The following is a 16,389-nucleotide window of genomic DNA, read 5'->3' as shown; positions in this document are numbered from 1 at the left end:
GTGGGTATCAGTTTTCCCCTGCAGAGGTAAGAGCAGCTTGGTGGCGGTGATTTTCAACAGGGAAAAAGATTAAAAAGCCTTCTTGCCCCAGATGCAGGAGATGTGAGGTAGGGATTTAACCTGTGTGCCACCAGCTGCCATATCTCTTGAACGTAACAGCACACAGAGGCTACCGAGTTCTGTTTGAACAATGGACAGGAACGCTGGTGTCAGAAAAGAGAGAGGCAAAATGTAGCTTGGTGAGGCTGAAGACTGCTGCCCTGACTAGTGGAGTACCACACAGTCTGTCTACCATCATACTAAGGCTGCAATCACGTCAGAGATTGAGGGTGCCAACAACAGTGCAAGAGATGTGGGATGGAGATTTAGCTACCAGCCGGTTCTGGCCAAAAAAGGGACCCGCAGACCACCATCTGCTTCCCATCTCCTTTCCCTCTCGAGTAACTCTCTCCATTTAAATCTCAATCCAGGCAGCTTTATTTCGTAATAACAATAATAAAGATGTGTCCTGGAAAAGAATCCTGGAACTACACATTCTGTCCTGAGCGCCAGCATTCAAGTTTTATTCAAGATGGAAGATTTCATTCAGATGCCCAGATAAACATAATTTCTCTCCATGGATTTCTCTGTAGACAGATAGCACCATGGCTCTTTTCTCCCGTGTTTACATTGTATTAAATGTGATACAAAGATACTAAGGCAACCTAATCACAAAGGGAGAGCAAGGCCCATAGGCTTTTGTGAGAACAAAGCTGTTCAGACCAGTGAGCAAATCTGACCCAAATGGGAACAGGGGAATCATCTGATCTGTTCTGGCCTTTTGACATGAAGAGGCTTTCCTGCTGGTGCAGCTGGTCTCCCTGCAGGTCTCTTTTTTGGCCAGAACTGGCTGGTAGCTAAATCTCCACTTCACATCTCTTGCACTGTTGTTGGTACCCTTAATCTCTGAAGTGATTGCAGCCTTAGTATGATGGTAGACAAACTGTGTGGTACTCCACTAGTCAGGGTAGCAGTCTTCAGCCTCACCAAGCTACATTTTGCCTCTCTCTTTTCTGACACCAACATTCCTGTACATTGTTCAAGCAGCAGAACTCGGTAGCCTCCGTGTGCTGTTACGTTCAAGAGATATGGCAACTGTTCAGGGCTTGGATAAGTGCACATTTCCCCCTTTGTCCCTTTTATCTTGGGCTTTAGAATCTGTTCCTTTCTGCTGTGTCCTACAACCTGTTTACCATATTCAGGTATAAGCACTATCCAAAGGTACCCTAATCCATTCAAGCCCTTTATGATAACATTGGGCACTTTTGAGTGAGAAGGCTCTTTATCTAGGGCAATATTAAGTGGTCTCTTAGGTGCTTCTGAATTCTGCTATTGGAGGGTAAAGTCTGTGCTGTCAATCTTCTCTGCAAATGCACTCCGCAGTTTCAGATATGCCAGCTAAGATGCTAGGTTAAGTGCCAACCAGGTTGAGTAGAGAAGGGACCTACCAATCACCAGCCCAGATGTTGTGCATGAATCAGGTCTTAAAGCAATGGGAATTCCTTTTACAGTATACGTAATTCCAGTTTGGTGATCATGAACATATGTGAACAAGGGGTAAGAAGGAGAGATATGCCTCTCTGGCAGTGAATAGGTATCCCTGAGTAATAGAGAAATTACAGTTCATTGTGCAGGAGGAGAGACGGGGGAATACCAATTTGGACAGGATTGAGGGACTCCAGAAGGCATAATTATGCTTTCAGTAACATCATCCAATGCTATCCACTGAAATGTTTCAGAGACGTTACAATTCCTCAATGAACATTTATCTCATGTGTTTGAGCTGTGCAGAGCTGCATGACAGAAAATGGAAAAGAGAGAGAGAGAAAGAGACCAGCAGTAGGATTACTGGCTCAGCACATTCCTCCATTAGTATGCTGAATACTTCTGGTTGTAGCAGCACATTTCTCTGTCAAGACAGTCAAGTAGCATTCAACCCAAAGTAGTAGTATCTAATGGCAAACACTGTGGGAAAGCTTTTTTCCATTCAAGGTGTTCTTGTAAAATTTACAATTTTATCCTCTGTTTTGGTCTTGTTTTGGAGCAAACGTGATATGTCAACTGTGCTATATGTTAGCTAAGTCCATATGTTTGTTTTTGAATGGATTGAGAAAAAGGAAGGAAGGCAGGCTGGATAGTACGCAGGCAGAAACAGACGTTCGTAATCCTTAGACAGTCCTTCCCAACCTCCTAGACAACCCTTCCTAGTTCCTTTGGTGAATGGATATATATATATAGAAACTCACATACGCACATGTATAATTTCCTAGCTATAGGTATAGAAGTATGGATTTCAAATTGAATAGATACTTTGATGGGTGGATGGAGATATGTTCTTTGAACTATATCTGGTTGATTAGTTGCCTAGATAGCCAACCCCGTAATCACATACCCATATCCCACGCCTTCCCAAATCTATTGGGGTTTGCCTTCTCATTAGGTGCCTCTTATGTTACTGTTCTGGGTTTCTGTCCTTTTTCCAGACAATCACAGATGCAAGCCCCATGAAACGTTCTGCCTCCATGTTGGGCCACTCACGCTCCAAAGGCATGCGCCTGGATGACTATTCTTTGGAGAGAGTAATCCCAGAGGAGAACCAGCGACATCACCGGCGGCGGGAACGGGGCCACCGGACGTCCGAGCGCTCGCTCAGCCGATATGCAGATGTGGACACAGGTCAGACTGCGAGACACATGGGAGTAAGCCCCTAGAGCAGTGGTTCCCAAAGTGAGCAGAACCACCCCCTGGGGGGCGGTGGGATTACCTAGGGGGGCACCAAGAGGGCAGCAGGGGGGCGCCAGAGGTGGCCCCCTTCAACTGTGTTGTTCACTAATTTACAATAGATCAAGCTATGGCACCATGCTGGCAAATTTAGTGGAAACTATCAGAATTTTTTTCTACACTTTGAAGAGCTAGTGCCACTGGATCAAGTTCATCAGTTTTGTTGAGTAAATTTCAAATAAAAAGTTTTAATTTGATTTTGAATAGATGTGCAATCAATTGTTACTGTTTTGAAATTTTACTGTTATTATCTTCTTTAGTGAGTCATGCAAACCCCTATTTTGAACAGTGCTTTTTACAGGATAGGGTAGAGGGCACTGGGGTTGAGTTTGTGGAACCAAGGGGGCGGTGGCCCGAAACGTTTGGGAACCACTGCCCTAGAGTAAGGCTGCAGTCCTTTCATCGACTACTATAGAGTAGCTGCAATCTTGGCTGTTGGCTCTACTCAGAGAGTGAGTGATATAGGGACTGCAGTCACAGAATTATAAGAACATAAGAAAAGCCATGCTGGATCAGACCAAGGTCCATCAAGTCCAGCAGTCTGTTCACACAGGGGCCAATAAGAAGCCTGCTAGGTGACCCCCAACCAAGCAGTTCTTTGCCCCACATCCACAACACAGGGATAACCCCAGCCAAGCTTGCAGAGCTCTTCTCAGGCGCGGCAGAGCATCTGGCCCAAAGCTTGCTTGTGTGAAACTCCACAGGAGCCCCAGTGATCAGGATGCTGGAAAGAGATGGTTGCGGGGCCCTGCGGATGCTCTGGCAAGTGCAGCAGCAGCCCCAACAGACTGTGCAGCATCTGCCAGTCTCTCCCCCCCACCCATTCCTCCTTCACACACTTCAATCCAGGACAGAGGGGAGCCCCCCGGAACCCAGAAGCCGAGGGCAGCTTTTCTCTGGAGACAGGAGAGAGCATCACGAAAGTGGAGGATGCTCAGAACTCACTTATGGTACCCAGTCATCATTTAAAGGACCTACACCTTTAATAATACCTAGGAGGCAATGTACACATCCTAGCAGATTATATATGCAAGATTTTCTTTCTTGACTGGTTTATCAAGGCTAATAGTTTTCCGAGAGGAAACTCAGCTAATGGAATCTACAGCATTTGATCTCCAGTAGTCACTAGTTCCCTTAATGATTCAGGACCAGCAGAGTGACTAATGTAAGGGAAATAGAAGCTTTTTCATCTAGGAAATGCTGACTGAAATACAGATAATTGCATGACATCTGCCAAGGAAGAGTGTTGCATTACGTGTCTGAGGTACTCATGCTGTATCTTCCAGAGGTATCTTGCGTAACTAACCTATGCTGCGTTTGAGAGGTTAGTTGAATAACATGAGGTATGCCTCAGGGACCTTCATTCCCTTTCATTACAAACCATTTCTTCCCCCAGCCTGTAGCTCACAGACCACACGTTGCCCAGAAGCACCTCCAGGTCATCTTGTCAGCTGAGTTGACTTTGCACTGAGGACTCGCTGGAAACTAATCCTGATCATTTGTGAAGGGACTTAGGAGTGCTTGCTTAAGCCTTTTAGGAGACTGGGTGGCAAGGAAACATCTAAGCGGTTATGTGCTTTGCAGATCCAACTTTAGTAGAGTTATATCCTTCTAAGCCCCCTGAAGTCAGCAGGCTTAGAAGGGTGTAACTCTGGTTAATATGACACTGGTTGACATCACAAGTCAAGTGAAATGTTGCCTGCTGTATTTCCTTGAGGGTTATCATGTTCCCTCTTGTTGCTTGCGGTCCAGTGATGGAAGGAAAGCATTATCAGACTCTGTGGCTGTGCACAAACATGTTACGAAAGCATTCAGCTTGACCTGCCATCTTCTTTCTTGCTGGCAGAGCTGGGTACGGACCTCAATATGACCACGCAGTCGGGTGACCTACCTCCCAAAGAAAGAGACCAGGAACGAGGAAGGCCGAAAGACCGGAAACATCATCACCACCACCACCACCATCATCACCACCACACATCTTCTGACAAGGAGCGGTACTCACAGGAGAGGCACGAATACAGCCGGCCTCGCTCTAGAGATCGACGCTGGTCCCGCTCACCCAGTGAGGGCCGAGACCATATGCCTCACAGGCAGGTGGGTGTAGCTTTCCATTCCATGCTGCGCCCCTAGGGCTACAGGTCCTTCAAGAGCTGGGAAGATCTCTGCTCCTAGGGAATCAAGCACCCAATCATCAGTTTCTGGATCTCTGTTAAGGGAGTTGTGACCCACTTTGGCCTAAGCAGGACTTATAGGTGCTATAAATGGTGGCAGTTGCATAGGGTTGCCAATCTCCAGGTATTAGCTGGAGATCTCCTGCTATTACCACTGATCTCCAGCCAATACAGATCAGTTCACCTGAAGAAAATGGCCGTTTTGGCAATTGGACTCTATGGCATTGAAGTCCCTCCCCTCCCCAAACCCCAGCCTTCTCAGGCTCTGCCCCAAGAATTTCCCGCCGGCGTCGAAGAGGGACCTGGCAACCCTATAGTTGTATATATATATATACAAGGTGTGCTGAAGGAGCAGTTCACGTTACCAATATGGTGTAGTTAGAATGTGGGGTGAGCATGCTTTGACTGATGTGGGTGTGTTTTCTGTCAGTTTTCCACTTGAGACTCCGATATCTCTTTCCATGGTAGGCGCAGCTTACCATGAGCATATATATGCAGTTAGGATTTTTTTTTGTCCCAAAGTGTGTCACGTTAAATACAAGGCGCCCGTTCACCCTCTTCAGAGAGATCTTCTTTGAGCTCTTCACCACCGACTTGGAATTTCTCCATTCTGAATAGTTTGGAGTCATTGGCAAATTTGACTACCTCACCACTCAATCTTGTCTCTTTCTATATGTTTGTTTATTTTCATGACTTCTTATTAGCTGCTTCTGCATGCATTTTAGTCAGAACAGTTAACAATGAAATAACAACATCACTAAAATAATATAATGGGTTTTTAAAAAAGTTAACATGAGTAAAATGGGGTAAGTAAAATTGAAAGAAATTAATGCTATAAATGTAAAACAGCATTTTAAAAGGAGCAAAAAGCGGATAAAATAGCAGTATAAAATAGCTTCTCCTAAGTAGTTTTGTCCATAACAACACGCAAACAGATACTAACAGAAAGGCTCAGCAAATAAAAATGCTTTCATAAGGTGCCTAAAAGATAGCAGACGTAACACTAGGTGAATTTCTGAGTTGGGGCATCACTACAGAAAAGCTCTGTTTCTCGTGGCCTTGTCAGAAGGAAAGGGCACACTGAGCTAGGCTGGAGAGGCTGATCTTAGTTGGCCAGCCGATTGATACAGGAGGTGGAAGTCCTTCAGGTACCCTGGTCTCAAATTATTTAGGGCATTTTCTGTATCAGGACCTAAAGCAACCAGCAGGGGAATGTGTTGATTTGTTTACAACACTGATATGACAGCTCTCTAGAAACCTGCTCAATGTGGTTCACAAACCCTATAAAATCATTAAAAACAGCCATAAAATTATCAGTATTAAAACAAGATATAAAAACAAATTAATAATGTGTCTTATTAGTTGTTGTTTCATTAGCAGTTTGCTCCCTTAATTCTCTTTTGGGTTGCCTTATTGTTAATGTACATTGAGATTTTGACATAGTTTGTCCTCTCCCCACCCACCTCATTTCTACACTTTTTGCCTCTTTTTTACCGGCCCTGTCCCTTCTGTTCAACAACCAACATTTGTTAAGCCATTACAAACATGTAGGGTTACCAACCTCCAGGAGGTGGCAGGAGATCTCCTGCTATTACAACCAATCTCCAGGTGACAGAGATCAGTTCACCTGGAGAAAATGTCCACTTTGGAAGGTGGACTCTAGGGCATTATACCCCACAGAAGTCCCTCCCCCCCACAAACCCCGCCCTCCTCAGGCTCCACCCCCAAAAACTCCAGGTATTTCCTAACCCAGAGCTGACAACCCTACAAACATGCCCGGAATATATGGAAGCAATTACGGCTAGAGATGCAAGTGATGCCTTTACATTCAAGCTATGTGGCAGCGTCTTTCCAGGGTAGACAGCGTTGCCCATCCGTGCACTATAGGAGTGGCTCCCTGCTTAGTCATTAAAGAGAGGAAAGCTTGCCTCAGGCCTTCTGCTAATGTTGTATCACCTAGCAGACCAAGGAAGCAAAAGAAACAGTTATAAATGTCCCACATCGCTACTGGCAGTACAGCTAAAATTATTAAGCTACACCATCGAAGCTCATAACAGGAGGAAGCATGCCCTGCTGGCAGGGTTGCCAACCTACTAGCTGGAGATCTCCCGCTATTACAACTGATCTCCAGCTGATAGAGATCGGTTCACCTGGAGAAAAAGGCCGCTTTGGCAATTGGACTCTGTGGCATTGAAGTCCCTCCCCTCCCCAAACCCCGCCCTCCTCAGGCTCTGCCCAAAAAAACCTCCTGCCGGTGGTGAAGAGGGACCTGGCAACCCTGAAATAAACCCTGGGTGGAAGCATCTTTTGTGAGGAACTGACTTTCCCACAACCGTAGCCAGCAAGTGGAGCTCAAATTAGTGTCCCCAAATTAGTGCAAATTGGACCTGTTTTTCCTGGGACTTAACCCAGGAAATAAGCTAGTGTGAATATGTTTAAAATTAAGTAACCCTGTTTAGTTTGGTGAAGGGGGGGGGTCAAGATAGAACGTGCTACGAGTTTTGAGAGCCTGGGTTGTGGCCTCAAGGGATGGGCAAAATGCAGTGAATTCAAGAGCAGCAAAGGAGAGCTTTAAAAGGATATCTGGATAATCTTTCTAGAACAGGAACTGATGAGCAGAAGAAGAAGAGTTGAAAATATTGTCGAAGCCTTTTACGGTCAGAGTTCATTGGTTCTTGTAGGTTATCCGGGCTGTGTAACCGTGGTCTGGGTATTTTCTTTCCTGACGTTTTGCCAGCAGCTGTGGCAGGCATCTTCAGAGGAGTACTCCTCTGAAGATGCCTGCCACAGCTGCTGGCGAAACGTCAGGAAAGAAAATACCCAGACCACGGTTACACAGCCCGGATAAACTACAAGAACCGAAGAAGAGTTGGTTTTTATATGCCGACTTTCTCTACCACTTAAGGGAGAATCAAACCGGCTTACTATCACCTTCCCTTCCCCTCCCCACAACAGACACCCTGTAAGGTAGGTGGGGCTGAGAGCTCTGAGAGAGCTATAACTTGCCCAAGGTCACCCAGCTGGCTTCATGTGGAGGAGTGGGGAAACAAATCCAGTTCATTAGATTAGCGTCCACCGCTCATGTGGAGGAGGGGAGAAACAAACCCGGTTCTCCTTAAGAGTCCACCACTCTAAACCACCGCTCTTAACCACTACACCACGCTGGAAATAGTAGTGAAATAGGTTGTCTAGAAGAGCTGTGGTGGCTCTTCCTCTGATTTATACAGCCTAAGAATACTTACCCAGTAATAGGTGGGCAAACTGCAGCAGCAGGTGGCTAAACTAGGTTTACAAAACTCCCTTTTAAACTTGTGATTTCATGGGCTTCTCGCTCCATTTTCTACACTAGCCGGACACGCCTTTTTACTTGTAACTCACAGGTGGCTTGCCATTCTTCGAGGTAGCTACTTATGTGAGAGATTGCATTTTCTGAGCACAACTATGCGTTTGTAGCTGGGGAAAGGAGGTATTTCTCAAGACAACACATTCAGCACTGCTGACTGCAGTGCAGAATGCAGTTCTGCAAATATCTATTGGCTATAGTCTGTGACATAGATAAGGAACAACAACACAGCTCCTACCCTGTGCTGAATAACTTACTGTGGCCTTTTTAATCTTTCTCAGTTCCCTCCTCCCCCGTTGCTCAGAGGCTGGACTTCAGCCAGTCATTGTCAGAAAATGCAATGCACATATACGGAGATGGTTTCCTAATATTGCTCAAGCATGTCATGCCATTTTTGAACCTTTTGACTTTTTTTAGTTTTAGTTTGCATACTTTCCTATTGAACACCCACTGTAATTATTTTTAAAGTAGCGAAGAGCACAAATCTCTTATACCTCAAAAAGATATGCGTGGGCCGGATATTGTACTATTGTTGCTGAAACATTACTTGTGGAAATATCTTGCAATTGCTTTAATGCATGTTGCACGTATTTTGAGTGGTCAAATGTAAGGGCTATTTGTAATGGGGCTCCATCTGTTTTGCGAGTGCGTCAGCTGGGCTGAGGAGGACAGCACACATAGTAGCACAATTCCTCACAGGAGGTCAAAGGGCAGATATACGCTATAAACTCACATCTGTTTAATTGCCATGGCTCTCTTCAGCTCCCAAGAATACTGGAAATTAGTTTGGTGAGAGCGCTAAGAATTGTTAGCTATCGCTTGTACCCCTCACAAAACTACATTTCCCAGGATTCTCTGTGGAGAAAAACTGACAAACCAATCTGTGGTATAGATATTTCTGTACGAACTACTGAATGCTTTGAGATTTAGAAAGGTATGGATGTGGATGTTTCCCCCTACTTTTGTACCATATTGTGACTACATAAAAAGGTTTGATTTCCAGTAAATGGTGCAGAGAAACTATCTAGTACATTTTGCTTCAAGTGATTCCCTCCTTTACCCCACTTCAGCAGTCGTTTACTCCAAAGAGAATCCATTTACCCATCCTTTTTATCAGACATTTGTAGCAGGCAGCTCATAGCAGTTTGCCTGCTGTTGGCGTTCAACTACTTGTTCTGCTGTTTTATATGCAGAGAGGAACCAGTAAGCCAGGGGTGGGGAACGTCAGTCCCGGGGGCCGTTGAAGGCCCGCGAAGTCATTTTGTCTGGCCCTTCATGGGTCCTGGCAGATCTCTAGCTCAGAAGGACCTAAGACTGGCTCCCTCCTACAGACAGGAATAGCCTCTATTCAAGGCAGATGTGAGTTTGTTTTGCCAAGAAAAGGAACCTTTCCCCCCCCTTTCAGAAGAGTCGTTAGCTACGGAGCTGCTAGGACCACCCAAGATGCCACTGGTTGGATGCCTGCCTGCTTGCCCGCATGGGGGGGGTCATCTAGGGCAGCTGCCTGCTTGGGGCTTGGTCAGCCAATTTTTTATTTTGTATGGCCCGCAAATGATGTTATAAATATCCAAATGGCCCTTGGCGGGGAAAAGGTTCCCCACCCCTGCAGTAAGCCTAAGTCTTTCAACCACATTTACAACCACCTCAAGATATCATAAGAGGAAGCCATGTTACAGAGAATCAGTGGCTGGAGAAAGGCTGCTCAGGAGATGACATACTGTTTGTCTCTGCTTTTCCCAAAGGGAAGAACAGCAGGAGATATTAAGGCAACTGTGTTGAGGAGGTGGGCGGGGAATTCTGTTGTTGGAAATACCATGGGAGGCGCAGTCTTTCTCACAACAAAATAAGCTGAATCATGCAGTCTAGCAAGGCTGTTTTTTTCACAGGGGTCAATCTGGAGTAATTCCATGGCTATGACTGTAGTGCCTTTGAGTTGCGCCATTGTTTGGAACAGGATTGCTGATCAGCATAATTCTTTTGTCTCCACCATACACTGATGAGATCAACAATGTATGATCACTCTCACCAGTCCACATATTATATAGGCAAGAAGCATGGAAAACCAAGCTCGCCTAAGTCACGATGAGACACTTCCACCAGGTTCAGCAGACACATTTGCACTGTAGTAGAAAACACAAAAGTGAAACCGGGCTTGCTATTCTTTAAAGTGAGTGTGTCCGTTTAATAATCAATCTAATGCCCTAGTGGGATATTGAACAAACATCAGGCTAAACTCCCAAGATGGTTGGCCCGTGCCATGATGATTTGTGAGCACCACTGCAGTTTTGTTGAGGGATGTTTAGGAATGAGTCTGCAGTGACTTGATGGCAAATGCTCCTTTTAAGGTCATTTATTCCATTGTTTTCAGTTTAGCCCCCCACCATCCAATGCAAAGTCTCTTTTTTTGTGTGTTCTCATTCGTTTCCGTTGGAAAATTTGGACACTTTACTCAGGGTCTCGTGGCCAATCTGCCTTTATTTACATGTTTATTTCTGTATCCGTTGTGCTTGGCTCTGCTGTCACGGCGAGGGGCGGGCGCAGGTAAGATGGTTGGTGAGCAGGGACCAAAAAACCAAACTGATCCAGCAGATGGCCCCTGCCCAGCTCGCTGGCCTCTTTCTCCAGTGTCTGTGGTGTGACCCCTTTGTTGTTACGCTGGTGGCACTGAACTCTCTTGGGGTTTGTGAATCTGGAAAGTTTGGAATGAAGCTGCACCTAAACAGACAGGCATGCTTACAAGCCACATATATCACATCTAAGCAGTGGAGTAAAAACAGACATACACACAATTGTATGCATGCGACAAATACATATTGGACACAGGGTATGTAGGGAGGGTTACAATTTCCAGCAAGATATACTCCCTGGGGTTCTCTCAGAAAGCACAGAAAGGCCCCTTCCACTTTGAACCGCAGTATTTATTGCCAGTTTTGTACTGATCACAAGACCATTATCTTTGGGAGTACTTCATTATTGTCCCTTTATTCGTATGTAATCTCAACAGCAGTTCATTTGCTTGCTTCAGATCTGTGAGATGCAGTCCTTCCTTCTTTAGATCCTGGATTCTTCTCAAGTCCCGGTCATCAATTTTATGCCACTTGTGTTTCGCTGGTGCACAGAGGGGCAAACTGATCTGTGTGGCTGAGCATCTGGGTCTGATTCTTCTGGACCCTGGTTAACAGGTTCCTCTTCTTATCGTACTCCTGGCTATTGGTAAACTCGAATTCTACACCACCTGGGTTCTGGCTGTACTACTAGAATTTCTCTTAAATAAGGCTCCTCAATTCCAAATTAAATTTGATGATGTAGCCCTGTGATGCTGTCATTGATGGGCAGCTTCTCCTAGCCGTCCATCTTGAGGGATGGATGACGATTAGCTTACCATGAGGACTTGGCCAGCACAGACTCCTTCTACAGGTAGCTTAGAGTGCCATGTCCCAATTCTTGCTCTCAGAGGTTGGTAATTTGTCCCAATCTACAGTGGATTGTTCTTACCTGGTTGCATTATCCCTCAGTATAGGTTGTTCAGGGGTTCACTCTCCAGCATTTCAGATGTACAAAGCTGAATCAACTTTGCTTTACCACAAACAACTGGATTCTCACTCATGCTTTTCTTCTGAAGCTCTCTTTCCCCAGTAAATTGAAACTTCACAGACCCAAACACTCTTATAATAGGAAGGACTAAAAAAAATCCCTTCCCTGGCAGATTTGAAAACTAGACTATCCTAGTTAGTCTAGTTTTCCCACGGCCTATTAATAATCTAATGTGTCATATTATACAATACTGCTGTTTGAGCTGAATAAAAGCCAGGATTTCACAGAAGAAGGCAGTCGTTCCACAGAAGTAACAGTACTGGGTGTCTGATCCCAGGAGAAAAAAAATACATCAAAAAGGTGATTGACCAGCCCATGAACATCTCTACCATGTTTCTCCTCAAAATGTGTGGCTTAGATTTCAATTTAGAATGACCAACTTGGTTTTGTCCTTCTGAATGATTTTCAGGGGCTGTTTTTATCCTAGTTCACATCACTTTTATCACCAACCGAAATGTACTGCCAGCTACCAGACAGGTACCAAATTTATTCCCAGTATGGCAAAGGAAAGAACTGTGACTGAAAGGACAGATGTTTGTTTCTTCACCTTTTGCTGGCCCAGCCAGTACTGAAAATGTTATTAGTCGCTTTTTCACAGCAACCTGGTGAAGCTGCACCATTCAGTTGCAAAGTGGCAGTTTTTTAAAAGTCACACACATTATTTACTTACATGTGTCTGAAGGTGACTGATGATAATTTTACAACAGAATTTACACAGTACCACGGTCACATAATCAAAGCCAAAAAGCCCGTTTCTAATATTGTTGACCTATGCTAGAAAAGGCCAGAACTGTCTTGGCACTAGAGTAAAAATTCTGTCTTCCCAATTTACTCATTATTATTTGCTCTGAACGAAAGTACTGTTTCCTACGCTTTATAACTATTGAGGGATCTAAACACCAACCTAAGCCTGCAACTGCAAATTCCCACTGATTCTAGGAACATAGCTTGGTAGGTTATCTAACACGAGATAGTGGTCCTAACCTTGATTGTTTTCTTGTATGAAAACCATCACCTGAAAGTGTCAGCCACATAACTAGTTGCTTCCCCCGTTACTGCTTGCTACTCAACACCCAAAGTCTCCTAACCAAGACCAATCAGGTTAATGGTCCTGACCATTATCTTGGCCACTTCTCTGGACGGCAGCCACAACACTGAAGATGCGTTTTTGAATCTTAGTGGATCATCTTGTTTTCTGTGGCACAAAGCCAAGAACGTTTTCTCACGTTTTAAATGGATGCGGTGCTTAATCTTATCTGTAGGTGAATGTACAATCTACCGTGTCTAGAAATGTATACTTAATTTCTCTTCTGCATTCTCTTTTGCATGAACAGCATTCTCATGGAACAAGTAACATAATATGGGCTCACTGACAAAAGAGTTCAAGAAGTTGAAAAGTAAAGAGTAATCAGCAGGCAGAGAACAGGCAATCAGCAGGCAGAGATCAGGTTGTGGAGGTGTCAGCAGTGCATGATGTCTAGATGTCTATGATTAATCGAAAAACTCCCCAATGATCTAGTGGCCCCAGACTTGTAGACAGTGTAGTCATAAGCAGACTCAACATTTGGAGCTGATACATTTAAAAGGATATAACTACTCAGGAGTGCAGCGTTAGCAGCTATTTTCCAGCTTCTTATTAAGCATCTTAGTTTTTTTTAAATATACTATGACGTCTGGATAGACCACTGCTCTGTGAGCCCTGTATTAATTGGGCAAGGAGAGCCCAATTAATGCAGAGCAATTGGCTAAGAGCTGCAGATCAACAGAGCAATTGGCTAAGAGCTGCAGAGGGCCAGGTGCACAATCAGAGAGGTTGTCTCCGAGGCCATTTATGCATGGCTGTTTCCTTGCAGTCACTCCGCCAACTTCTTCTGGGCTTTGCTTTGATTATGCATGCATTTTCCAACTGTCAGAGGTCACTTTGCTCTCCCCCCCTCCCCACATTTCCGTGAGTTTTGCCAGCATTTTTTGGATTTGTGTTTAGCCAGCTTCTGGAAAATGCGCGGGGAGAACGAGACGACTGCTGTCGGTTGGAAAATGCAAGCATAATCAAAGCCAGGCTCCAAAAGTAGGCAGGGTGACAGTGAGGAAACAGCCATGCATAAATTACCTCAGACTCCTCTGGGATGTACTCTCAGTTGGTGCAGAGTTCACCAGATTAGAAACAGCATATGTTCCCAACCTGTCCAGCACCACCTGGATTGAGAATGCAGTCAGAGTCCCCTATGTTATTGGAACATATCCACACAGGGCCTGACCAGGTTTGTGCAAACAGCATCATAGAAAGGAAGAGTGAAAATAGCAACCTTGACTCTTTAATGGGCCACTTCACATGTCTGGGCCTGGCAAATAACGGACTAACAATGCACTCCTATGCAGTTATTCCAGTCTAAGCCCAATGAAATGTGTGGGCTTAGACTGGAGTAACTCTCAGTGCTAGAGCCGGCCACTGAAAAGTTTTACTCCGTTAGAAATATGACTGACAGACCCTCTCTGCCAGCTTAGCATTGATTTCACAACATTATGCTGTACTGTTGGTGAGCTGTGAATACTCTTCTTGCCCGTTAGCATGTTTGTAAGCAATCCCATAGGTAAGCAAACAGTTCTCACGCAGGACAGCAGCACTTGGGCAGCCTCCGTCAAGAGTTCGGCTCTGTTCCAAACTTCTCCAGCCCCAGTGTTCTCCCTCCTCCTCCCTTGCTAGATCTCCATCCCCACCCCTTTGCCACTCCCTGAACCCTACCTTTATCTGTCCCGACCTACTCCCCCCCCCTTTTCTTTTTTTAAGCTCCAAATATCTTTTCTAATTCTCCCCCTCCCCCCCAATCACTTTTGGTAACATGCAGTACGGACCCCTGCTTGGCGAAACCCTCTTCCTCGCCCCGCCTTTCTCCCTCAGACTCTGTTCCCCACCACCACCCTTTAAAAAAAACAACACACAAATTATTTTTTCTGCTCTTTTGTTTTTGCTTTACTTTTTTTTTTTTTTTGGGAAGCGTGCCAGTGATTCTTATAAGCTTTTTTTCGCTACTTCTTAGACCCCGAGACTTACCAAAAACAAACCTCCATTTCTCATTTCTCTTTTTTGCTTTTTCGTTTTGTGTTCTTTTCTTTTTCTCTCTGGTTTCCTTTTCTTTGTGCCCTTCTTCGTTGTCTCCCTTTGCCCTCCTCCCCCCCCCTGATGTGGCTGTTGCTTAATATTTCGTTTTCTCCATCCGATGGTGTTGTCGTTCCTTTGCCTCCCTTTTTTAACCCCCTATATTATTATTATTACTACTTTCCGCCCTTGTCCTCGTCTCTGTGTCCCGCCCCCCGCCCTGGTGCCCTCCCCGCCCCCCGCCCCCTTTCCCTCCTGTCTCTTCTCGGTTGATTTCCCCTTGTATATTTTTCTTTTTGATTTCCTTTGTTTCGATTTTCGTGTAGGGCAGTAGTTCCGTCAGTGGGAGTCCGGTCCTCTCTACGTCTGGCACCAGCACCCCGAGGCGAGGCCGCCGCCAGCTCCCACAGACCCCTTCTACGCCCCGGCCACATATCTCCTACTCCCCCGTGGTCCGTAAGGCCGTCCACGCCGGCCCCCAGCAGCAGCAACAGCCGCCGCCGGCCGCGCGCCCCAGCCGACTCTCCAGCCCGGCGCCGCGCCGCTACCCCTCGCTGCCCGCCGAGCACCACCACCAACACCACCACCACCAAGCCGCCTCGGAGCGCCGCAGCCGCTCCCCGGCCCTGGAGCGGCACACCGTCCCGCCGCGCAACGACTCGCCGCGGGCCTACCGCCACGCCAGCAGCCGGTGGTCGGCGCCGCACGTCTCCGAGCCGCCCCCGGGGCCCCGCCAAGGCGGCGGCGGCGGCGGCGGCGGCTACTACCGGAGCCCGGACTACGCCCCCGCCGCCGCCGCCCCCCCCAGCGAGGAAGCCTTCCCCTACGAGACGACGCAGCACGGGAGCAGCAGCGCGGCACGCTCGCCCAGAACTTCCCGGGGGGGAGGCGGCGGGGGCGGCTCGCGCTCCCTGTCGCCGTCCAGGCACGGGGGGCGGCGCCTCCCCAACGGGTACTATCACGCGCACGGACCCGCCAAGGCGCGCGGCACAGGCGCCCGCCAAGGACTGCACGAACCTTACAGCGAAACCGACGAGGACGACTGCTGCTAACCCTGGAAGGGGAGGGGACGGGAGGGGAGGTGGGTTCCACGTTACGCACGCGCACGCGCGCCAGGCACACGCGACACACACGCCCGGGAGGGACGGGGAGGGGGCGTTCCCAGTCGTGGGGAGGGGGAGAGAGAGAGAGCGCAAGCGAGAGACGAGCCAAACTATTCAACCTGCCAACCGACGGGGGGGGGGGGGCGTCCTGGAGGAGAAGCCTGCCATGGTGGGAGAGAGGAGGGGGGGAAGAGACTTCTATCTTTTGTTGGGGAGTTTCGGGGGTGGGGTGGGGGGATACACACAAGGGTTTTTGGGGTC

At 46.8% G+C, this 16,389-nt stretch overlaps 1 protein-coding gene across 1 annotated transcript in view; it reads left to right on the top strand.

Annotated features, from left to right (window-relative positions):
* CACNA1A (calcium voltage-gated channel subunit alpha1 A) overlaps positions 1–16,077 on the top strand; it is a 259,565-nt gene extending 243,488 nt beyond the window's left edge. Inside the window, exons 45-47 of the mRNA XM_056867234.1 lie at positions 2,523–2,715; positions 4,667–4,914; positions 15,352–16,077. Coding sequence (XP_056723212.1) covers positions 2,523–2,715; positions 4,667–4,914; positions 15,352–16,077 — 1,167 coding nt within the window. The remainder of the gene's footprint in view (positions 1–2,522; positions 2,716–4,666; positions 4,915–15,351) is intronic.
* Positions 16,078–16,389: the final 312 nt, after the last annotated feature.

The sequence above is a fragment of the Euleptes europaea genome, chromosome 1 (assembly GCF_029931775.1).
Source record: "Euleptes europaea isolate rEulEur1 chromosome 1, rEulEur1.hap1, whole genome shotgun sequence".
In the NCBI taxonomy this organism is placed as follows: domain Eukaryota; kingdom Metazoa; phylum Chordata; class Lepidosauria; order Squamata; family Sphaerodactylidae; genus Euleptes; species Euleptes europaea.
Note: the sequence above shows the minus strand (reverse complement) of the source record. Positions and strands in the feature narration are given on the sequence as shown.